This window comes from Dermacentor variabilis, chromosome 4 (genome assembly GCF_050947875.1).
Source record: "Dermacentor variabilis isolate Ectoservices chromosome 4, ASM5094787v1, whole genome shotgun sequence".
NCBI lineage: Eukaryota > Metazoa > Arthropoda > Arachnida > Ixodida > Ixodidae > Dermacentor > Dermacentor variabilis.
In genome coordinates, this window is record NC_134571.1 from 79,119,639 (window position 1) to 79,138,764 (window position 19,126).

Here is a 19,126-nt window from a genome sequence, read left to right on the forward strand (position 1 = left end):
GTGATCTCTAAATTTGTTCCCTTAACATATATCTAAAATCTGCCCGTCTCATGGCCAATCCTCTTGAGTGGGTATGTGCCAATGGCTTTAAAATCGTCATCATCATCATCATCACTCTCCAAAGAACGCTAATCACTTTAAAATATGTCCGACGATTGGTTTCAAACCCGGTTTTTGCAGCCCGATGCTATACCTATTAAACAACGGACTATTTAGTGATCGAAGTTGGGCGTGATATATGGTAGATACGGACAGAAGACCCTAAACTTGGTGAAGTTCCAAAAGGGTGCTAGTCGCATTAAAAGCACGGACATGAAGTGGAGTATTCTCGACTAAATTAGACTGCGAGACAATACCAGCGTCAATGCCATCGGAAAGGCAGTGTCGATGAACTGCACACTTATGCACACGGTTGATGCAAGTCCACCACCGAGGGAAACATCAACACAGCTTACAGCGTAGAGCATAGCCGAGTCTGTTTTAGGGGTGAAAGCGCCGGCGTGTGACGTAAGCGAGTTGACCTCGCTGGCTAATCTGGAAGCAGCGTAACTAAGTCAGGCGGCACTGACCCTCGATCGCAGCGGGACGGCCTCCAAAGGTGGAGCCGTGCGCTTGCCGTGTCTGTACTCATTTGTGCGAGTTCCACAGGCGATGAGAAATAGAAGAACTGTTTATGCATGCAGTTTTGGAGCACAAGAAGAATCTACACTCTGAAATTGCCATATTGTTCAAATCATTTTTCAGTAACCCTATGCTGCGAGTGATTTGTGGAGCACAACCTTGCGCTCTGAAGGCCACCCAAAGCTTTACGAAGAGCAGGTACTTATGCGGAACATGAAAATTGTTTCGCTCTTCAGTCTGTGTAAACTTCACGTGAAGGCGTACCAGGACGACAACTCTTCGTGGTGTACTTGATGTGGCCTTGTTGATCAGTTTGTAACTCAATTTTGCCGAAACTGATTTTAGGAAAATGGTGCACCAAGGGATTTCGCATTTCCGAACGAGAACTCGCATTTCACTAGAGCTGTACTTTCTATCTCTTTATCTCCTTATCTATCATTTATATCTCTTTTGTCAATAATTAAGCCAGAAATTACACTCCACGGGATGAAATCATAGGTACTTTTCTTCGACGGCTGAGTCGGTCGCTACTGGAAATACGCCAAATAAGCGTTACAGCCCCTGCTCCGGTCTGGACGGTCCCTTAAACATTCCGAAATTCAGGGGAAATATGAATGTTGTGTCGCGAGAGGTTGACGTACGTCCAGGCGTTTCAAAGTAGGCGTATTGCTCCTTTTACAATATGCTAATTTTCCCATGAAGCACCGTGCAGCATGCAACAATTTTTGGGCACGATAAGATGGGCCAGAAGTGTCTGCATTGTGTAATGCCAAACAAAACACTGACTCGTTCTACAAAGTTCGGCAGCATGTTACATTCCTGTAACACGCGAAGGCGAAAGCCTGCTGCACACGTGGCAGTGCACTAAGTTATACTATTGGATGGGCCAGACTTCTTGAACGACATAACGAACCGCAGTGCGAAATAAACGTATGGCGCTGTAGGTCGACCCCCTCAATGACACATGCGAGCACCTAATGCATTATCTAATGGTTCTTTCGTTCTTTCCTTTGTACTTTGTGTGTTCTTTATCTGTTGTTTCGTTGGTTCTTTCTTTCGTTCCTTCTTTCGTTCTTTCGATGCTACTTACGTTCTTCCTTGTTTTCGTTTCTTCATTCATATTCAGCCATTGCATCTTCGTATGCTTACGGGGGTATGAGCCATTCCTGGTGACATTTTTGGTCTCCCTGGACTGTACGCCGGTTTTTTCGGGTATAAGCTATTGCAAGAGCCACTTAAGGCTCTCTCCTTAAAAAGCTTTATTAGTTGCAACAAGGCGTTACAGCTGGAAATTTAATCACGGAACTCCTAGTAGCTATCCAATAACTAACGTCAACGAAAGTGCGCTTAAACAACATCGCAATGGTGCGGTATACCTAAGACAGCAAATGTACAATAAATGGTTTCAGTCATCTTCACAAGTGTTTGATAATCACGAATAGAGCGTCAGCTATGTGCGTGCTACCTACAGTTTCACGCGGACACAAGCGCCATGTTTTTTTTCTTATTCTTGTCGACGCACTCAACCAAAGATACTTACTTTTGAGACATGTCGTCACGTTGTATTAACGGTGAAGAACCAGAGAGTGCCGAAACTACGAGGCACAACTCTGTTGGGCGAACTTGTGCTCGGAAAACAAGTGACACTCAAAGCACAACTGTATAGCGGCGGTCACAGTTGTCGGTCGTCAAAATCTCATCCCGCATGTACCAACAGTATATTCCAGAACAATCGCTCAGGTTCGCTCGCATTCGAGAATGTACAAAACAGCATTCGCTCCACGTGTCCAATCTATACAGAACCCGCGACAACAACCGAGAATTATTCGGATACGGTAGGCCCGCCTTGCGCCGAGTTAAAAATTTATAACGTTCACTGACAATCCGGTGGCAAACGGACCCCGTCCAAGAGCGAAACAACGTACGCGCGATAATATCACCAAACTTTAATCCTGTTTGCGGACGGCCGAGGCTCTGCGAGGCTCAGCAGACCGCGCACCCAACAGTTTCCTCTGTGCCGTGGGCGCCTCACGCCCCTTTTCACCGGGGCCGATTCCCGAACGCCGTATGGTCCACCGTGGGGTAGGGAAGCACCGACGGTGGCGGGAAGAGGAACCCCGGGGGAGGAGGCGACCGAATTTCGGCGGCCCCCAGCATCCCGAGAGGAGGCGGAGGCCCTCTGCCACCCGGAAGCGGCTGCGCAATAAACCCGGGCGGAGGAGGAAACGGAATTCCCGGCATACCCGGGATAAACGGTGGAACCACCGGAGGGGGCGGCGCTCTCGGTGCACGCATATCCTGCGGCAGGGGCATGGCGATCTTGCGCTTCGACTTGGGCGGGCCCGGCACGTCCGGCTCTTCGAGGGACACCGTCTCTGCCTCGTGGCCGAGCTGTAGCGCCAGGTTCCGCTTCTCGCACTCGATGGCCACACGGCTGGCGAAGTCCTTGATGCCGGACAGTGCCACCACCTGACAACAGAGGGCGATAACAAGAGATCCGCGAGCTGCAGGATCGTGGCTACCTTATAATCAGAAGGGAGAGAGAATAAGACATATTTACAAAAAGACAGCGAGGTCGGCCTCAGAATAAACAAAAAGCCAGAAAACGTACTCTAAAACGTGGCCTATAACACTGCGCGCGTGCTTGCGCGCGCGCGCACGCTGCTATCCAAGATATTATTTTTACAGCGAAGCTGTTAGTGTGATTAAAAGCGCTGAAAAACGTTATTTGCCTGTTTTCACGGTTTCCTGAAAAAATAATGGCAGCGTTTACAGCGATAGCAAGGATTACCTTAGCGCTTAGACACTTCGGGCGGTGTGCTAACTATATACGCAGGTGCAACGTGTTGACGTGACGCAGCACGCAAGGCAGACGCCGCTGGTGAGGTGTAAGATCCCTAGATAAAAAAAGTTTATCGTTTTACCTAGGGACCTTAGGTAGAAGGAACAAGGCCCTGACGAGGCCAGGCGTTTCGCAACGTTGGCGTGATGAGGCTCGCCAACAGTGGTGTTGCAGGCGTCGCATTTCGATGGTGCACGAGATGACGATTATATAAACTTTTTTTTTGAATACGAGAAAGTATCCGAGGATGGGTTGAAGTCTTTATTCCAGGGCTGGCCGCTGCGTCCTTGGCCCGCTCGACCAGGAGGCATTGATAGTCTGGGTGCAAGGTGAGCAGCGCAGTTTCCCAGGTCCCTGATGTAGGCGAAGGAGGGAGGGAGGAAGGGCATTGTATTTGCAAGCCCACGTGACGTGGCACAGAATGAGCCATTCCGAGCAATGTGGACAGCTAGCTGGTTATGTGACGGGATAGAATTTGTGGAGGACGGCGGGGTGCCTGTATGTGTGGGCTTGTAGCTGGCGCCAGATCACAGCATCTTCCCGCATCAGGCTCCGGTATGAAAGGGTGAATCTGAAGCTTTGACCTCGTTAACGAGCGAGGATTTCTGAGTATTGGTTAGGTAGTGGAACTAATTTGGGGACGTTGGTGTTATCTGTGGATGTGGCACCCGGTGCGTGCAGGCTCGGGCTACGGCATGGGCTTGCCAGTTTGCGGCTACCAGTTCGTGGCCAGGGATCCAGATGAGCTTCGCTTCTAATATAGGGGTCTTGAAGCCTGCTAAGATGCGCAGAGCGCATGGCGAGGCGTTGCCGAGACGGAATTGTCGCAGGTGAATTTTGCAGTCGGCGACGACTAGGGTGATGTGACCGACGGGAAGCTATAAGCTTTGTTAGGTCAACGTTTATTGTTCTTTCCGCTCAAACCAGTGCACAGACACAGCATCTCAGCATGTACACTATAAGCACACTTGTGTACACGTACGCGCAACGCTCATGGCAGCAACGGAATGCAGAACGCTGTCCTCGCTCCGCCACCGAGCGTGGCGTCCACTTCGCTTCTTTGTTTTGTTGCGATCGCAATTATACGGACGCCGACGGTTTTCGTTTGCTCTCATACCGGGCACTGTCGAGATGCGACGCCTTAAGGCGGCGCTTTGTTCACGGTGGTGGTGCTCCTTATCGCGCCATGTTTCTCAGACGCCTTCAGCGCAACGCTGAACCGTGTTATCGTGATTGAGTATTACATCGGGACGAAGCTCCTTTGTTATTTTGTACTTTACACGCACGTGGTGAGACCGCAATGCCGCACACGAACGACATTCCCCGCACGGAGTAACGACCGTCAATAACGCCTCATGAATTACAACGCCGACCCTTAATTGCGTGGTTTCAAGACGGCGTCTGTCTTGATATATATATATATATATATATATATATATATATATATATATATATATATATATATATATATATATATATATATATATATATATATAACGTTACGGGAAGGAAGAAGCCTACGTCTATTCACAGATGGTTTTAATGGCGGAGCCAACATGCGTAGAGCAGCGAAAAACCTAAACTCTTCTTCGTCGTCTCCAAGGATAGCATCCATCAATGTCCTCTTCTTCCCACATTACAGACTGTGACATCACCGCCGGCGGAAAAAGCACCTTGTTGATGCGGCTCATGAGTCCGCGAAAGGTACGGTTTGAGGCGGCTGACGTGGGTGATGTCAGAGAGAGGTGAAGGCACGGTGGCATCCAGTGGAGACACTTTATATGTGACAGGAGTCACCTGGCGGAGGATACGGTAGTATCGGCTGTAGTATTGGTCGTAGTATCGCGAGAGGAGTTTCTCCGAAAGACCAACACGCCGAGTTGGAGACCAAACTAGCACAAGAGCACCTGGTTCGTATTCCACGTTATGATTGCACTGGTCGTAACGGCACTTCTGGCGTGTCTGTGAAGCAGAAAGGCGACTGCGGGCACTCTGGCGTGCTTGAGTCGCTGTGGCTATGACATCCCGAGTGTACTCTGTCGGCGAGTCGAGTATGGTCGAAAGAAGAGCCTCGAAAGGCAAAGTCGGCTCACGGCCGAATAGGAGGTAGAAGGGTGAGTAGCCAGCTGTGTCGTGGCGCGAGGAATTGTAAGCGAACGTTACAAATGGTAGAGCAGAGTCCCAGTCGTGATGATCGGAGGAAACATGCATTGCTAGCATGTCGGTTAATGTGCCGTTCAGGCGTTCGGCAAGACCGTTAGTTTGAGGATGGTAAGCGGTAGTAAGCTTTTGTTTAGTAGCACGTGATCGAAGTAAATCATCGATGACTTTGGCAGGAAAGTATCTTCCACAATCGCTGAGAAGTTTATGAGGTGCACCGTGGTGTAAGATAACGTCGTGAAGCAAGAAGTCAGTGACGTCCGTAGCGCAACTGGTCGGTAGGTCTTTAGTAATGGCATATAATGGTAACATACATAAGGCGAGTAAAATTAAAAGCAAAGTTTTACTAACGTGCGCGAAACTGTAGCCTGTATGTCACTTAAAAACAATGATTGGAACAGCTGCAAAACATTAAGAAGTCAGCAAGGTGTTTTGATAGGTTGTTGAAGTGATACCGGATCTGTCTTTCTCGGACAAGGTTTTCACTGATAGTACTCTCCCACCACGCCTTCAAGTTCATCGATAAAGGCATTTCGCCTGTTATAATACTGCTGCAGTGGAGCGGGGATCGCAAGTTCGACAAATGGCGGAACTGTGTGCTTTTTTTTTTAATATTTGGGGTTTTACGTGCCAAAACCACTTTCTGATTATGAGGCACGCCGTAGTGGAGGACTCCGGAAATTTTGACCACCTGGGGTTCTTTAACGTGCACCTAAATCTAAGTACACGGGTGTTTTCGCATTTCGCCCCCATCGAAATGCGGCCGCCGTGGCCGGGATTCGATCCCGCGACCTCGTGCTCAGCAGCCCAACACCATAGCCACTGAGCAACCACGGCGGGTAACTGTGTGCTTTCTCCCGTTTGTTTCAAAGCAGCAAAGTTATAATAGCAAAGCAAGTAGATTGCCTACTAACCTTAAATATCAGTCGAAGTAGAACGTACAGCAGCAGGACCATGCTTTGTTCTTGCTGAAAGAAAAAGATAACACGAAACAAAGATGAGATTCCACAGCTAAACAATTTTTGGGGCCGATATGCAAAATGTTCGTCGTACACATCGAGCACAGCAAGAAGCAAAACAGTAGCCGATATTGCATGAAATTTTCGAAACAGCCGCGAGTTCTTTTTATGATACTTATCATGATGTTGAAGCCGCGCTCATAAACTGAAATTTGTGGTTCTGGCGTGTGCATAGACCCTCTTATTCACGCTGTGGCAACAGTGTGATTATTAATTAAATTATGGGGTTTTACGCGCCAAAACCACTTTCTGATTATGAGGCACGCCGTAGTGAGGTCTCCGGAAATTTCGACCACCTCGCGTTCTTTAACATGCACCTAAATCTAAGTACACGGGTGTTTCGCATTTCGCCCCCATCGAAATGCGGCCGCCGTGGCCGGGATTCGATCCCGCGACCTCGTGCTCAGCAGCCCAGCACCATAGCCACTGAGCAACCACGGCGAGTTAGCAGTGTGATTATGACCCCAGAAAACTTCCGCTCATGCATTTTCGATAGTCAATTTTAAGTTAGTCAAGGAAAAAGAAATATTTTGTCCCATAGTATACTATACCCACATGTTCTTGATGTGTTCAGATATAAGGAAGGTACCCCATGCGTCGAGCTCATGCATTCAGCTTTTTTTGTTGCACTTGGCAGTAAAATTCACTTGTCAAACGTTCCACGTTTGTAGAAAAGAGGGTGCCAATTGGAGAGTTCTAGATATATATACGGTAGGCTATCATAACTTGTTCTGCTCCCAAGAAGGTTTAAAAATTGGTTCGTCCGGAATTGGTCCGGAATTCATTTGGGAACTCTGTTTGTGAACATGTATATAGTGCGTATGGAATACCAGTGCCTGTATTTAAAGACCGTCTCTGACGTATAAGCTCTATGTGCAATTCTCCCTCGCCGAGATGATCGTATGCCTGCCAATGCCAGGACACTGTTGTGCAGATAGATACGGCCCTAATTTGTCCAATGACATTCAACTCCGGCATGCACCAGAGTGCGCGCAGGTAGCGTTCGGAATTTCCATTATAGAGAGAAAGAGAGTCAACTTTATTGAGAAAAGGCAAAAAAAGAAAATGTAGGCGGAATGCCTAGTCAAGGGCGCCACTGGATTGAGCGGATTTGCATTAGACTTGAGTGCAACGAGAATCCTGAGTTAAGGCGCAGTGAGCATCTAGCCTGCGCGTCGATACATTTGTGTCTTACACGGATTTCCCATGTGCAACAACGCGGGATTCCTCATCTTGTATATAGGGTGGAAGATGTGGGGTTTGGGGTCACGCATACGAACGGTTTGCCCTCAGGTGTGCGATACACCGCCGGCTAACGAGTAAAGGTCTGAGAGTTCAAAGGTGCGACTGCAGCACCAGATACCACTCTAATAATGCATTACTATTCATTCCGATGATCCCCGCCGCTCTTTAATACGTTTTGCAACGATGCGGGGCCTTCTCCAGATGGGAGCCAGAAAAAAACCTGCCACAGCCCAACGTGATGTGCTCCCAGAGCAATCGGAGGAGCCACGTAAATGAAATTCTGTCAGATCTCTACCGCGTTCCAAGTTCGAAGATGAGAGTGCTCTGAGCTGGAGCGCGAACGTAAAGCGCACCGCCGGAGAGCTCTAGAGCGCTTAATGGCGAGCATTTTAATGTACCATAAATTAAACTTTATCATTTCGCTTGCAATCCTCGTAAAGCAGTACTGCCGCGCTCTATACGATTGTGTGAGACGATATGTGTCTCCAGACTGACACAATATCGTGGCCAACTATATTTAAAAGCGAAGCTTTTCTTTGCTAACCTTGCCGGGTTTTCTGACAGTGGATGGTGCGGCCTGGTTGTTTTCACGCCTAATAGGCCAGCCAATCACAGCGGAGTACTCGGGACGCGCTCGCTGCTATGTTACTTGCACCACCACCAGATGGCGCTCGTCTCCGCGCATCCGCGGAAGTCGTTCGGGAAAAGAAAAAAAAAGAACCAGAAAGCTCGACTTCGCGCATTCGCGGCAGCGGCGCGCGAAGCTTCGCTGTATATAGATTCCAACTCGTTGGATCCCCTGCACTTTCTTTTTCTTCGGAAAACAAGCGAGGACGAGCATTCTGCGACGAGACATGTCGTTAAATGTGTCCATCGCGGAGCAAATAATTCGCTGAACATTTGGCACATTGTGAAGTCGGCAGTCAACAACATTTTCTCGAGGCTCCCAGTTGTTCCGGACAACTCACCGTAAGTCGATAGGCCTCGTGGTCGACAATGGTAGACTGGTAGTCGCTGACCTGCGCAGCAAGTCAGAAGCACATTTATTCGTCACAGCAACAAAGTAAGTAGTAGTCTTAATTAAACCTGCATGTCTCTTTTTTTTTTTCGCAAGTGCTCCCTTCTACTTTCAGTTCAGTGGACGCCTAATCGGAGCATTCCTGTGTGTCCGATGGAACAGAATAGGGAAAGTAACGTTCCTAAAACGACCAATAGATTACTTTCCCGGTATAGTAAATGACTTTAACCGAGAACGACTTTATCGTATATGGTCAAAGCGACGTAGAAGTAACCAAGCGCATGGCGACGTTACTTCAGCTTCTCGTGACGTCATAAGTTGTGGCGACATCAACCGAAGCTAGTTGTTTATTAACAGAAAAGGCTATTTTGCATTAGAAAGCAACCAGAAATTAAACCAGCAATCTAGTGTAAACTTTTCTCGTTTTAAGGCAGCAAACATGCATGAAAATACCACGGAGTTCACAGTGGCAGTTTTGTGAAATGGAAGAAATAGTCCATTAATTCTGCGAATTCCTGAAGAATTCACTTGCTGATTAACTCATCCGGCGGCAAGCCTTACGCAAGACATTCAGAAAAAACTCTGACATTCATGTATATTTTTGTTTTATCTTTCACAAATAAATAATGTTTTTATTATTTGAGGTTACGCATTATGGCCGTACCGCCGTATCACCGCACTTTCAGTGCTTGGAGGGAACGTTACGAAGTTCGGCAGCATCTGGTGAAAGTCGAATGTCTGCGCATCGCTTCACCATAAGTTGTACTACATACGAACACTTCTGCTGCCAGCTAGTAGCCGTTCTTACCCTTCTGATTTTTTTTTCATAGCTATCATGCAACATACCATGGATTTGCACTATGTTAGGGAGCCCATAGACGCTCGCTACTGGTTTTACGCTACCTTTTAGACTCCTCGCCAAGCAGTTGCCTTCCCTTAAGTATGCGGGGTTTCCTTTTTCCTTTTTTAGCAATGCTTTCAATGTCTCTACCTCCCACTTTTTGTGTGCTGCATTGCCGAGTAAACAACTTGGGCCATTGGGTATGTGCAGCCGGGACACTCGGACATTCTCTCTCTCTCTCTCTCTCTCTCTCTCTCTCTCTCTCTCTCTCTCTCTCTCTTGGCCAATCCCCCACAGTATACGTGACGCCGTGAAACAGCAGTTATAGAGGCCTTAAATGTGTTTACATATATTATACGTAGTACTTCTCTGTGCATACACCTCGCATCAACATTCGACCCACTGCATGCTTCGTACACCGGCTTCGGCCACGTGACAGAGGCAGCTAACAGCTACAGGCAACGAGGCCGCGCGCCTGCCATCCACTACCCCCGTTCCTACCTGTAATTCTAACAAGTTTCGCGTCACTTAGAATTCTTGGATCAGTATATCCTTTTTTTTTAATATCACCGAGTGTATGGCACGCTTGTTTCTTTAAGCAATTTCTAGTAGAAGACATCGCTTATAGGCGCAGAAGATAAAAATCCGGCTAGAACTTATTCTAGAAATTTATCTAGAAAATCGTCCTTGCTGTCATTCCCTGTTATAGCTGCCTACTTTGACAAAAGAAAAGTTCCTACGCACCTGCTCTCTCGGGGCTCGCACGGAGGATTCGGTCTCGTTGTCGTGTGGACCTTTCTCGGCGGACGTCACTGAGGTCAACGGAGACCGGAGCTCTAGCGCCGCACCGAGCCTTTGGACAGATTGGCCGTACACGTGCTGTGAAGAAATTTGTTGACGATTCAGTCCGGCAGCATCAAGAGGCAGTGGCAATGCCAGAGATTGCCCGGAATAAACAAACTCGATGCGACAAGAGCATAAGAAGTCTCGTTCCTTGCAGAAGTTATAAGATTGCAGCACAGCATATTGCGAAAGTTAAGTGAACCCAAGACGAAGTGTCCGCCGGAAAACGGAGACTTGATGGGATCAAACAAGTGGTCGAACGAGAGGCTTCGCCCTGTTGTCGAAACGTTGCTCAAGTCTGAGACTGTTGATCAAGCACTGTTGATCGCTAAATTTCGAATAGGAAGGCGCACGGCGCGCCCCGATTATTCGGTGAAACCAGCACCAAGATTAGATTTTTTTCCTAATGTCGTTCAATTTTTCTTGTGATAATATGGGCCGGCGACATATTCGGCTATATAAGAGCTTTTCTTTGGTTTACTACATTTGCACTGGCTATAACGAATATTTACGGCACGGCTCCAGTCTATTACATGTCCTGCCGAGGACGAACGAAATGCGAATAGGGAAGCGCGTGGCCGATGGCTCAGCTTGCATGCTCCTCCTGCCATTCTCCATCGGAGAAATGCGCTGGCACCCGGTTTATAATTAAAGAAACCGGATGCTTGGTTCATTTACTTTAGACCTTATTGGCGCAGCAGCCTCACATATATAACGTGCGAGAGCCAGATATACGAGTCCTTTAACACATAAGATTGATCACAAGCGTTAGAAGATTGGAAGTTTAAGTCGCTTCGCCTGGGAGCAAGAGACCGCGTAGGACGTCTACTTCTTGCCTCTACTTAAATGTTTTTTTAAGGAATAATAATTCAACACCGTGTAACAATGGAGAATGCAAAGGTATGTACATGCAGTATCTGTATAATGTGCCAGAGCGCCTGTGCATTTCATTTTAATTTGCTCAGCGGTCAACGGTTCTAAGAATGAGGTTCTTTCGTCTAACAGAAGAAACCTACGGGCGGGCGTTGCATGTCCATTTCTCACGCGGCGAAGAACCACTTCGCATAAGCGCCCCCTATGCCTGAAACTTCTCCATTTACTTAATAAAGTTGTGATTATGCAGATTATTATGAGTTTATTTGCTTCATTCTGTCTTGCTGGATCAGTTGACGTTACACAGCATTCTTGAAGAGGACTCGTGGCAGGTCAATGTTGGCATCGTTCCTCATCATGTGTTTGCTATTTTTGTTGGGGCCCTGCCGGTGAGGTTTCCACGTTCACTGTGGAAATGCGAGAGCCCACGTCGCTCCGCCCAGTTCTCATTTACCTGTCGCAACAACACCTGCTCAGTCTCGACAGTCTCAAACACGCGCCCGAACAGGCCGCCTATCTTGCACTTTAGTGCGATGTTATCACGAATCGCAGTAGACGCCGTGGCTGTGGAAAAAATTATAGACGATGACACCAACATCGCCGAGCTCGGCACTGTGCGTAAGTTACATTTAAGCGCACGCTGCCTTCCACGAGCCTATAGTGGCTCAGTCTGTTAACTACAAGCTCAACTTGCCTGCCTCTACCACCACCTCAACACCAAGCTAAATGTTTCGAAGCTCGATCCCAACTGAGTATGAACTTTCTTCATACATGCAGTGATGAGGAGAGCGGCGCCGGCGTCTCCGATTGGCCCAGTCAGGTTACGGTGGCTCCTTGGCGATCGCGGCGGAGTAAAACGGACGCTGAAAATGCCGCCAGCACAGACCCTCAGCGAAGATTTGACGTAGCGACTTCGGCTATGTGTCTACGAGGCTCGAAGGCGCGACAGTAGTAGCAATAAACTTTATTTAAAGTAATTGAAGTGAATCTTGTCCTTGAGGGAGAGGCCCTTAGTCCATGATTAATGTGTCCTTGGCTGCCGAGCCAGCCCGGTTGACAAGCTGTCGCCGGTCATCCAGGCTAAAGCTGAGCAGCGCGGCCTCCCATTTGGGCTGGCTTGAGTTGGGGATGGTGGGAACCACGGGATCTTTTGGCACCCCAGGTAATATGGTATAAACTCGCGTATTTGCCACAAAAAAAAGGGCATGTACCATTGTATTGTGCAAGGTATCATTGGTGTAGTAAACTTAAGTGTCTGCATACGTGTTCGTCTGCAGTCGCCGCCAGACGACATGCCTCCTTTCTCGTTGGCTTATTATGAAGTGCCGATAGCCTACTTGTTCCTAATAGGTAGTATTGTGTTATTTCTGCCTACTGTGTCAGCGGATGGCACGTATCCAAATCCCCGTCACCTGTGTGTCATCTGCCGATGCTCGAAGAGTACTCGATCAAAATACAGCGTGAGCTCGCCGATTACCGGGAACGAACTCATATTCAGGGGTCCATACTACCTTGACTCGATGCAGTTTGTCTCGATATGTTGGCAGTAGTCTGTGTGCCGTCTATGATACGCATGCGCCTCTCTATGCACGGCATGCCGCTTGGGAGTCAGTGACTATGATGGTGTTGGGGTCGCTGCGGATGGCAACAACGGCAGTCGCAGCCTCTTCCACTTCTACCGCGGTCTGTATATTCTTATGAACGTTGTGACGAGAATACTCATCACCTGGTCTATGCGCCGATAAGTGACGACCAGTGCGGCTCGTATTCAGCCGCGACCGTGTATCTGACAGCCGGGTGATTGGCAACGATATACTGCCCAGAAGGAATGCAAAACGACAGCGACAATTAATTAGACCTGATGAGGGAGTTCAGAGCTCAGCGCCATGAAGCTGAACATCAGAAATCACCTTCGACTGCTGCTACTAACAAATACCTCGAGACGCACTTCATTATCACTCTTTCAGTGCGGTGTTCGGCGTATAGGATTGGCTGCGGTTCCTAATCAATAACCTAGGAAGAAATAAATTGACATGATTTATTGCTCCATCAAAGCATTTGCCTTTACTCGCCCCAAAGATTACAATATAAATTCATGCATATATTATCGAAACATCATTGAAGCCTTAAGCAGGGTGTCTTCAGAGTCTTGCTTACATCCACTGCATTTCAGCGATCGACGGGCATATACGGACCATTCAGTGGGAGAAGAAAGCCATTCGCTTACTTAAAGGGGCCTGAGCCACTTTTTATCGAAGAGGAGAAATGCATTTGAAGTTAAAATAGGCTATTTCAGAAATATTTTGCTCCGAAAAGTACTTCAGTGCGTTCAGCAGGATGTTAACGTAAACGCCACAACTTCCGATTCTGGTGCTTTCGATGCCCTAACCGTAAGCCAAACGCGGTTCTCCTCAGCGAGGCGCAGTGTGTTTAGCCAGTGGACTCGTGGAGGCAGCCCTCGGCGGCCACAGTATCTAAGCTACGTAGCAGACCGCAGCCACCGGTAGCAGCCGCGTATGGGAATCCGCTTTGTTACAAAATAAAGCGTCCAGAAGAGGCTGAGGAGCAGGCTTCGGTTGAAAAGAGATCATTTGAGAGAAAAGTGACTTCGCGCTCCGCTTGCCTTGTCTGAGATGTTCACAGCAGCGTACACTATCAGCGGACTATGTTATCTCGCCAAGCACGAGGGGTCGTCCAGGACCCCTTTATCTTCGATGGTTTCTGCGTGATTTTTTTTTCCTGCAGGGGTCTTATAGCCAATTCATTTAGGACAGAAACGCTGAATAAATTAGGAATTGCATGCTACTGAAAGCAAAATTGCTTTATAAAGCTTCAGCGTAAAAGTGGTACCAAATAAATTTCGGAATAAACTCAAGTTCTCCTCTTTTTGAAGATGTATCTAAATATGCGTCGATTCCACATCCAATCTATGTCGTAGTTCAGCGCCCGCAAGTTGGCAGCCACTGTGGAAGTAGCTCTTCGGCTCCACGAGCCGCGTTTTCTTTACCTTTTTTGCCTGTATGAATTAAGGTCCCAAGTTCCGCGAGGTGTACTTTCGATAGAGGAGTATTGCACTAGCTGCAATCAAGTGGAAAACCATGAAAAAGCAGTACGAGATGTGCAAACACCGCTTTACGTAACTTCGTTGCGCGCAGGCATAGAATAAATAAGTGCGCGGTGTTTCACTCAGAATATACTCTACTTGTTGCTTGATGTTCTGTTTCGAACTTCATTTTTTTTATTATTATACGCAGAGAACAGTCATGCAAAATCCAGAAGACGGTGAAGTGAAAGCAGCAGCTCATCTTATTGCACACTTTTGCGTTTGCGAAATCCAGGCCGAATTAATTCTCGCCGACGGCTCCTAACAGCCAGCGCCAGACGCACTTTGTTATGGTGAGTTTTCACACTGTCGTCGGGTCGGGTGGACGCTAGGCCCACTTCGCCTGCTTGAAAATTTCTGACCAATCGCAAGATGCCAATGACGGAATTGAAATAGAATTAAAACGGAATAGCTTTACGTTATCGCACGGGCAAATTTTTGCGAGACGATTGGTAATAACTCTAGCTGTTAAAATATGAGCAACAAGGTTTGAGACCGGGCTAGCTGGTGTTCCGTGTTACTACGAGTTACAGCACACAAAGTTATTCGATCTTAAGTTGACGCCTTCCTTCAATCACATATGCTGGCAATATGCGTGCGTGCTGAGAAACCATTCTTGCCGTATAACTCGTCGCTCAATAAGTTAGCAAAAAGGGTAATTATAAACGCTTGTCCCTGGAACGAGATAAACAAATCTTGCAAGCACTGTGTTCAGCAATGTTTCGATACACAGGTTCGTATAGGTTAAAACATGGTGGGTACCCGAAGACGCAGCTCATTTCGGTAGCTGGAGCACTGCTAAGCAAGTCCACACAATCTAACAAGTCTGGGCCACAGCCAGCCACTCCGCCGCTGTAGTTTTGCTGTCATATCCCTATTTGCACAATGTATCACGCCGTTTGAAGAGGATAGGAAAGAGAGCAGGGGTTCAAATCATACTTATTTATTTTTTTTCTGCTCCGAACAAGTTGATGCAGATCTCCAGGTTGACATGTCCGGTGAACAAAAGAAGACAGAAATTACAATTTAAGGCACAGAAACCAGTCATTACATTGATGCAAAGGGGTGGTATATAATATTCTTTTGTGATGTGGTCAAAAAAACATTGGGCAAACGAGCAGGCGCCTTAACGTGCATCTCCAAGAACACAAACAAAAAGGGAAGAAAAGAAGGGACGGTTTCTTAGTGCTGCACTGTTCGGATTGCAGATGGGCCCCACGCTTTGAAGACACCACAATATTCGGAGGGCACGTGAATGTTCAAACTAAAATCATTACCGAATCAGCGGTCGTTGCTAAGGATGTCGCTGTTAGCGAGCCTCCAATCACTCTATCGCAAAAAGAGTCATTTTTTGGGGGGGGGGGGGGGGGATGCGTGGAAAGTGGTGCGCCCACTTAGGGTGTTTCAGGGTCGGCGTATGGTCACGTACTAGTTAGCAGGATTTGTTCTTCCTTCTTTTCCTTCGGTATTATAAATTTCCCGTGTGTGCATATGTATGTTACTCTCGGAAAATAAATATATAAGAACAGTTGGAAGTCCGCGCTTGTAGCGTTAATTGGTAGTAAAATATTAGGCATGGCCGCTGACGAATAACAGAAGTCGTGATCTTGCCGTTAGAGACGTGCTGCGTTTCATTTATTCTTGGTAGTACAGAACATTACTGTGTAACGCAACGCAGCTGAACTTGACGAGTCAACTTTGAAAATTGAATTCTGGGGTTTTGCGTGCCAAATCCACGATATGATTATGAGGCACGCCGTAGTGAAAAGTGGGGGGAGTCCGGAATAATTTCGACCACTTGGGGTTCTTCAAAGTGCGCCCAATGCACGGTACACGGGCGTTCTTGCAATTTGCCTCCATCGAAAGGCGGCCGCCGCGGCCGGGATTCGATCCCGCAACCTCGTGCGTAGCAGAACAACGCCAAAGCCACTAAGCAACCACGGCGGGTTACGAGTGAACTTTAACGTCTTGTCGTGCATACGTCACTAAATACCATGAAACATTGCACTGCATGCGCATACCTTGTCAGCAAACGTGCAACGCCTTATAGGTATAAAAGTTACCAATGCGCCTTTAGCTTAATGAGTACCAATCTGAAGTTTAAGGTACTGAAAACGCTTGAGGTGTAGTAGCCTCGTGAACGAGTGAAAACAGGGCCATCCTGCGGTATATACTATGAGCATATGCCTACTGACCACATGTTACATGTTGATGATCACATGTTTACTTACATATAATGGCTTCTCTGTCAGCACTGTGACTTCGATGGGCGCGGGCGTCCTTGCGAGGCCCTGAAAGTAAATTTTACAACGGTCCCTTGAATCACCCACGGCATCTTTTTTGTGTGTCCTTCCTTTTGTAACATCTGCTGTTCGTTTCCCCACCGCCAACCCTTCTTTTTTTTTTTGTGCGTTCCTTTGCTTTTGATATGTTTCTTTAAAGGAGTACGGACGTAAGATTTCCGACATTTCATGTTTTGCCTAAAGTGAAGGTCCTGTGTCTGGATACCCCGGAAAAAATGCTGGGACGCCTGAAAGCACCCTGAATTACTTATAGTAATACCTTTTCCACGAACGCGTTTCGTGGTCTAGTTCCCCAGGAAGTGCATCTATTGTGGCGTCATGACATTACAGGACATCGCGACATTTTGGCACCCGCTCCAGTTCTCTTGGTCGTCTCCTTTGCTTCCACTCACTGAGCATAACAGACCAGCCTAGCGAGCCGGAGTGTCATGACGTCACGACACATACGCCTCCTGTGAAACAAAACCGAAACTGGTTTGTAGAACGTTATACAGTCGAACCCGGATACAACGCGAACACCTTCGTTCCACAAAATGTGTTGGCTGCATCAGAACTTCGTTGTAGTTTGACTTGCACACGAAAGTACCGATACAGAACTCAATAACGGGCCAAAGAGACGTCTTATTTTTAAAGAGTTACGCGCACTATGTTAACTGGCAAAAATTCATGATTGAGCTATGTTTAGGTAGTTTCCATCTGACAATGGACTCTACATGTTTGCCAAGCTGTCAACGTGGTTGTAAGTAAAGCCCCTGGCTTATTCAGAATACCTAAACGAGCTATTAAGCTTAAAGCAGACGATGTCGAGACTACATGGGGCAATGCCCGACTCGTTGAGACGCTGCCACGTTACGGTTCATTCCGTTTGTTATAACCGAACTGATCAGGGCATATGACCGTTAAAAACGAACAGTTCTTTTTATAGACTCCTTGTGAAACATTTTAGTTGTCGAGGAACTGTTTTTAGTAGCCTAAACATTGCTGTAGTGGAATCGCTATACGTGGGCTCGACTATTACGAAATTATTTAAGGCACTCTGATGCTCACCAGTACTCTTTCTTTCTTGGGGGGGGGGGGGGGGAGGGAGGGTAAGTGTTAGAGCTTTAGTACCTTCATTTTATGCAAAGAGAGTTGTGCAGAAACCATCGACGATGATTGTCAGTGTAAGCGAATTGCCGAACGTTCGCGTTCGAAGCCAACGTTACTTGCCGACGTTACTAGCAAACCTTACAACGTTAAGTTCGGGAACATGTTCCGCAGTGTACCGCGCCTTCATCACCCTTCCTACTCTTCTTGGGTGAGGACGCGCTAGGGAATCACTTTATAGCACTTATCAAAACATATTTCACAATCTTGCATGACCTAAAGTTTGTTCTTTACAAACAGAGATCCTGCCAAGCTTCTGTTTTTCCTTACAAAAATGGATCTGTCAGGAAAGACAATGACGAGCCGCAATATTGGGGCAACAGAGAAATCAGCAGGTTTTCAACAATATTTTTCAGAAGCTAATCACAAAGTCAATTTCACCATATGTTACAAGTAACGTTTAGATATATGTGCTTGGTGCGTTATATATGCATTTGTTTTACTTGAAAACGTAGGAAGGTACGTTGAGGCAATCGCACGCTGAGGCATACACGAAATCAGAATGTGTGGGTGCCTGCGCGCGACAGTACGTGCGTATCAAAAAGTTATAATAGTTGTCGTTCGGCGACGAACGCGCCCCGCAACTAGATTGCGCTAGAGCGCGCTACCTTACACGCTCGATGATTGTGTCCTCGGTGAAACAGCTGTAGAAAGCAAAGAAAGCTATTCGCATTAAAACAAGTCTTGCAAGGTTTTTGTAGTTTGTTCTAGGTGCTATAAAATATCACCAGAACGGCTCCTCATCCAAGAAGAGTTGGCAGAACGATGCCAAACCAAGAAAGAATGCCTTCTGCGTGCCGCGAAACGGGGTCGCGAACGGTCGCATTCGGCTATTCGTTTACATCGACAATCATCGTCGGCGGTTTCCGCATAGTTTTCTGCCGTATCGTGTCGAAAAAACGCTGTAGGAAAGAAGAGTGTTCGGAAAGAAGGTTCTGATATCCGGAGATGCTGATAGCGTAAATATACTGCTCAATAATTATTCCAGCGTAAATGGACAGAAAGTCAAAAATCTATCCCAGAGGCAGTTCATCGAATCCAGTCAAGCAAAACTTGACAAATGCTCCTTTCAAAATTTGTAAGAGTTCCCCAGAACTCATCACAACATGCAA

The 19,126-nt window shown here is 47.2% G+C and overlaps 1 protein-coding gene across 1 annotated transcript in view; it reads right to left on the bottom strand.

The window, feature by feature from the left end:
• Positions 1-2,297: 2,297 nt before the first annotated feature.
• The window catches only part of LOC142577837 (uncharacterized), a 28,041-nt gene continuing 11,212 nt past the window's right edge, over positions 2,298-19,126 (bottom strand). Inside the window, exons 5-9 of the mRNA XM_075687281.1 lie at positions 16,797-16,856; positions 10,491-10,625; positions 8,856-8,906; positions 6,538-6,591; positions 2,298-3,090 (exon numbers count right to left, since the gene is read on the bottom strand). Of these exons, the coding sequence (XP_075543396.1) occupies positions 2,662-3,090; positions 6,538-6,591; positions 8,856-8,906; positions 10,491-10,625; positions 16,797-16,856 (729 nt within the window). The 3' untranslated portion in view covers positions 2,298-2,661. The remainder of the gene's footprint in view (positions 3,091-6,537; positions 6,592-8,855; positions 8,907-10,490; positions 10,626-16,796; positions 16,857-19,126) is intronic.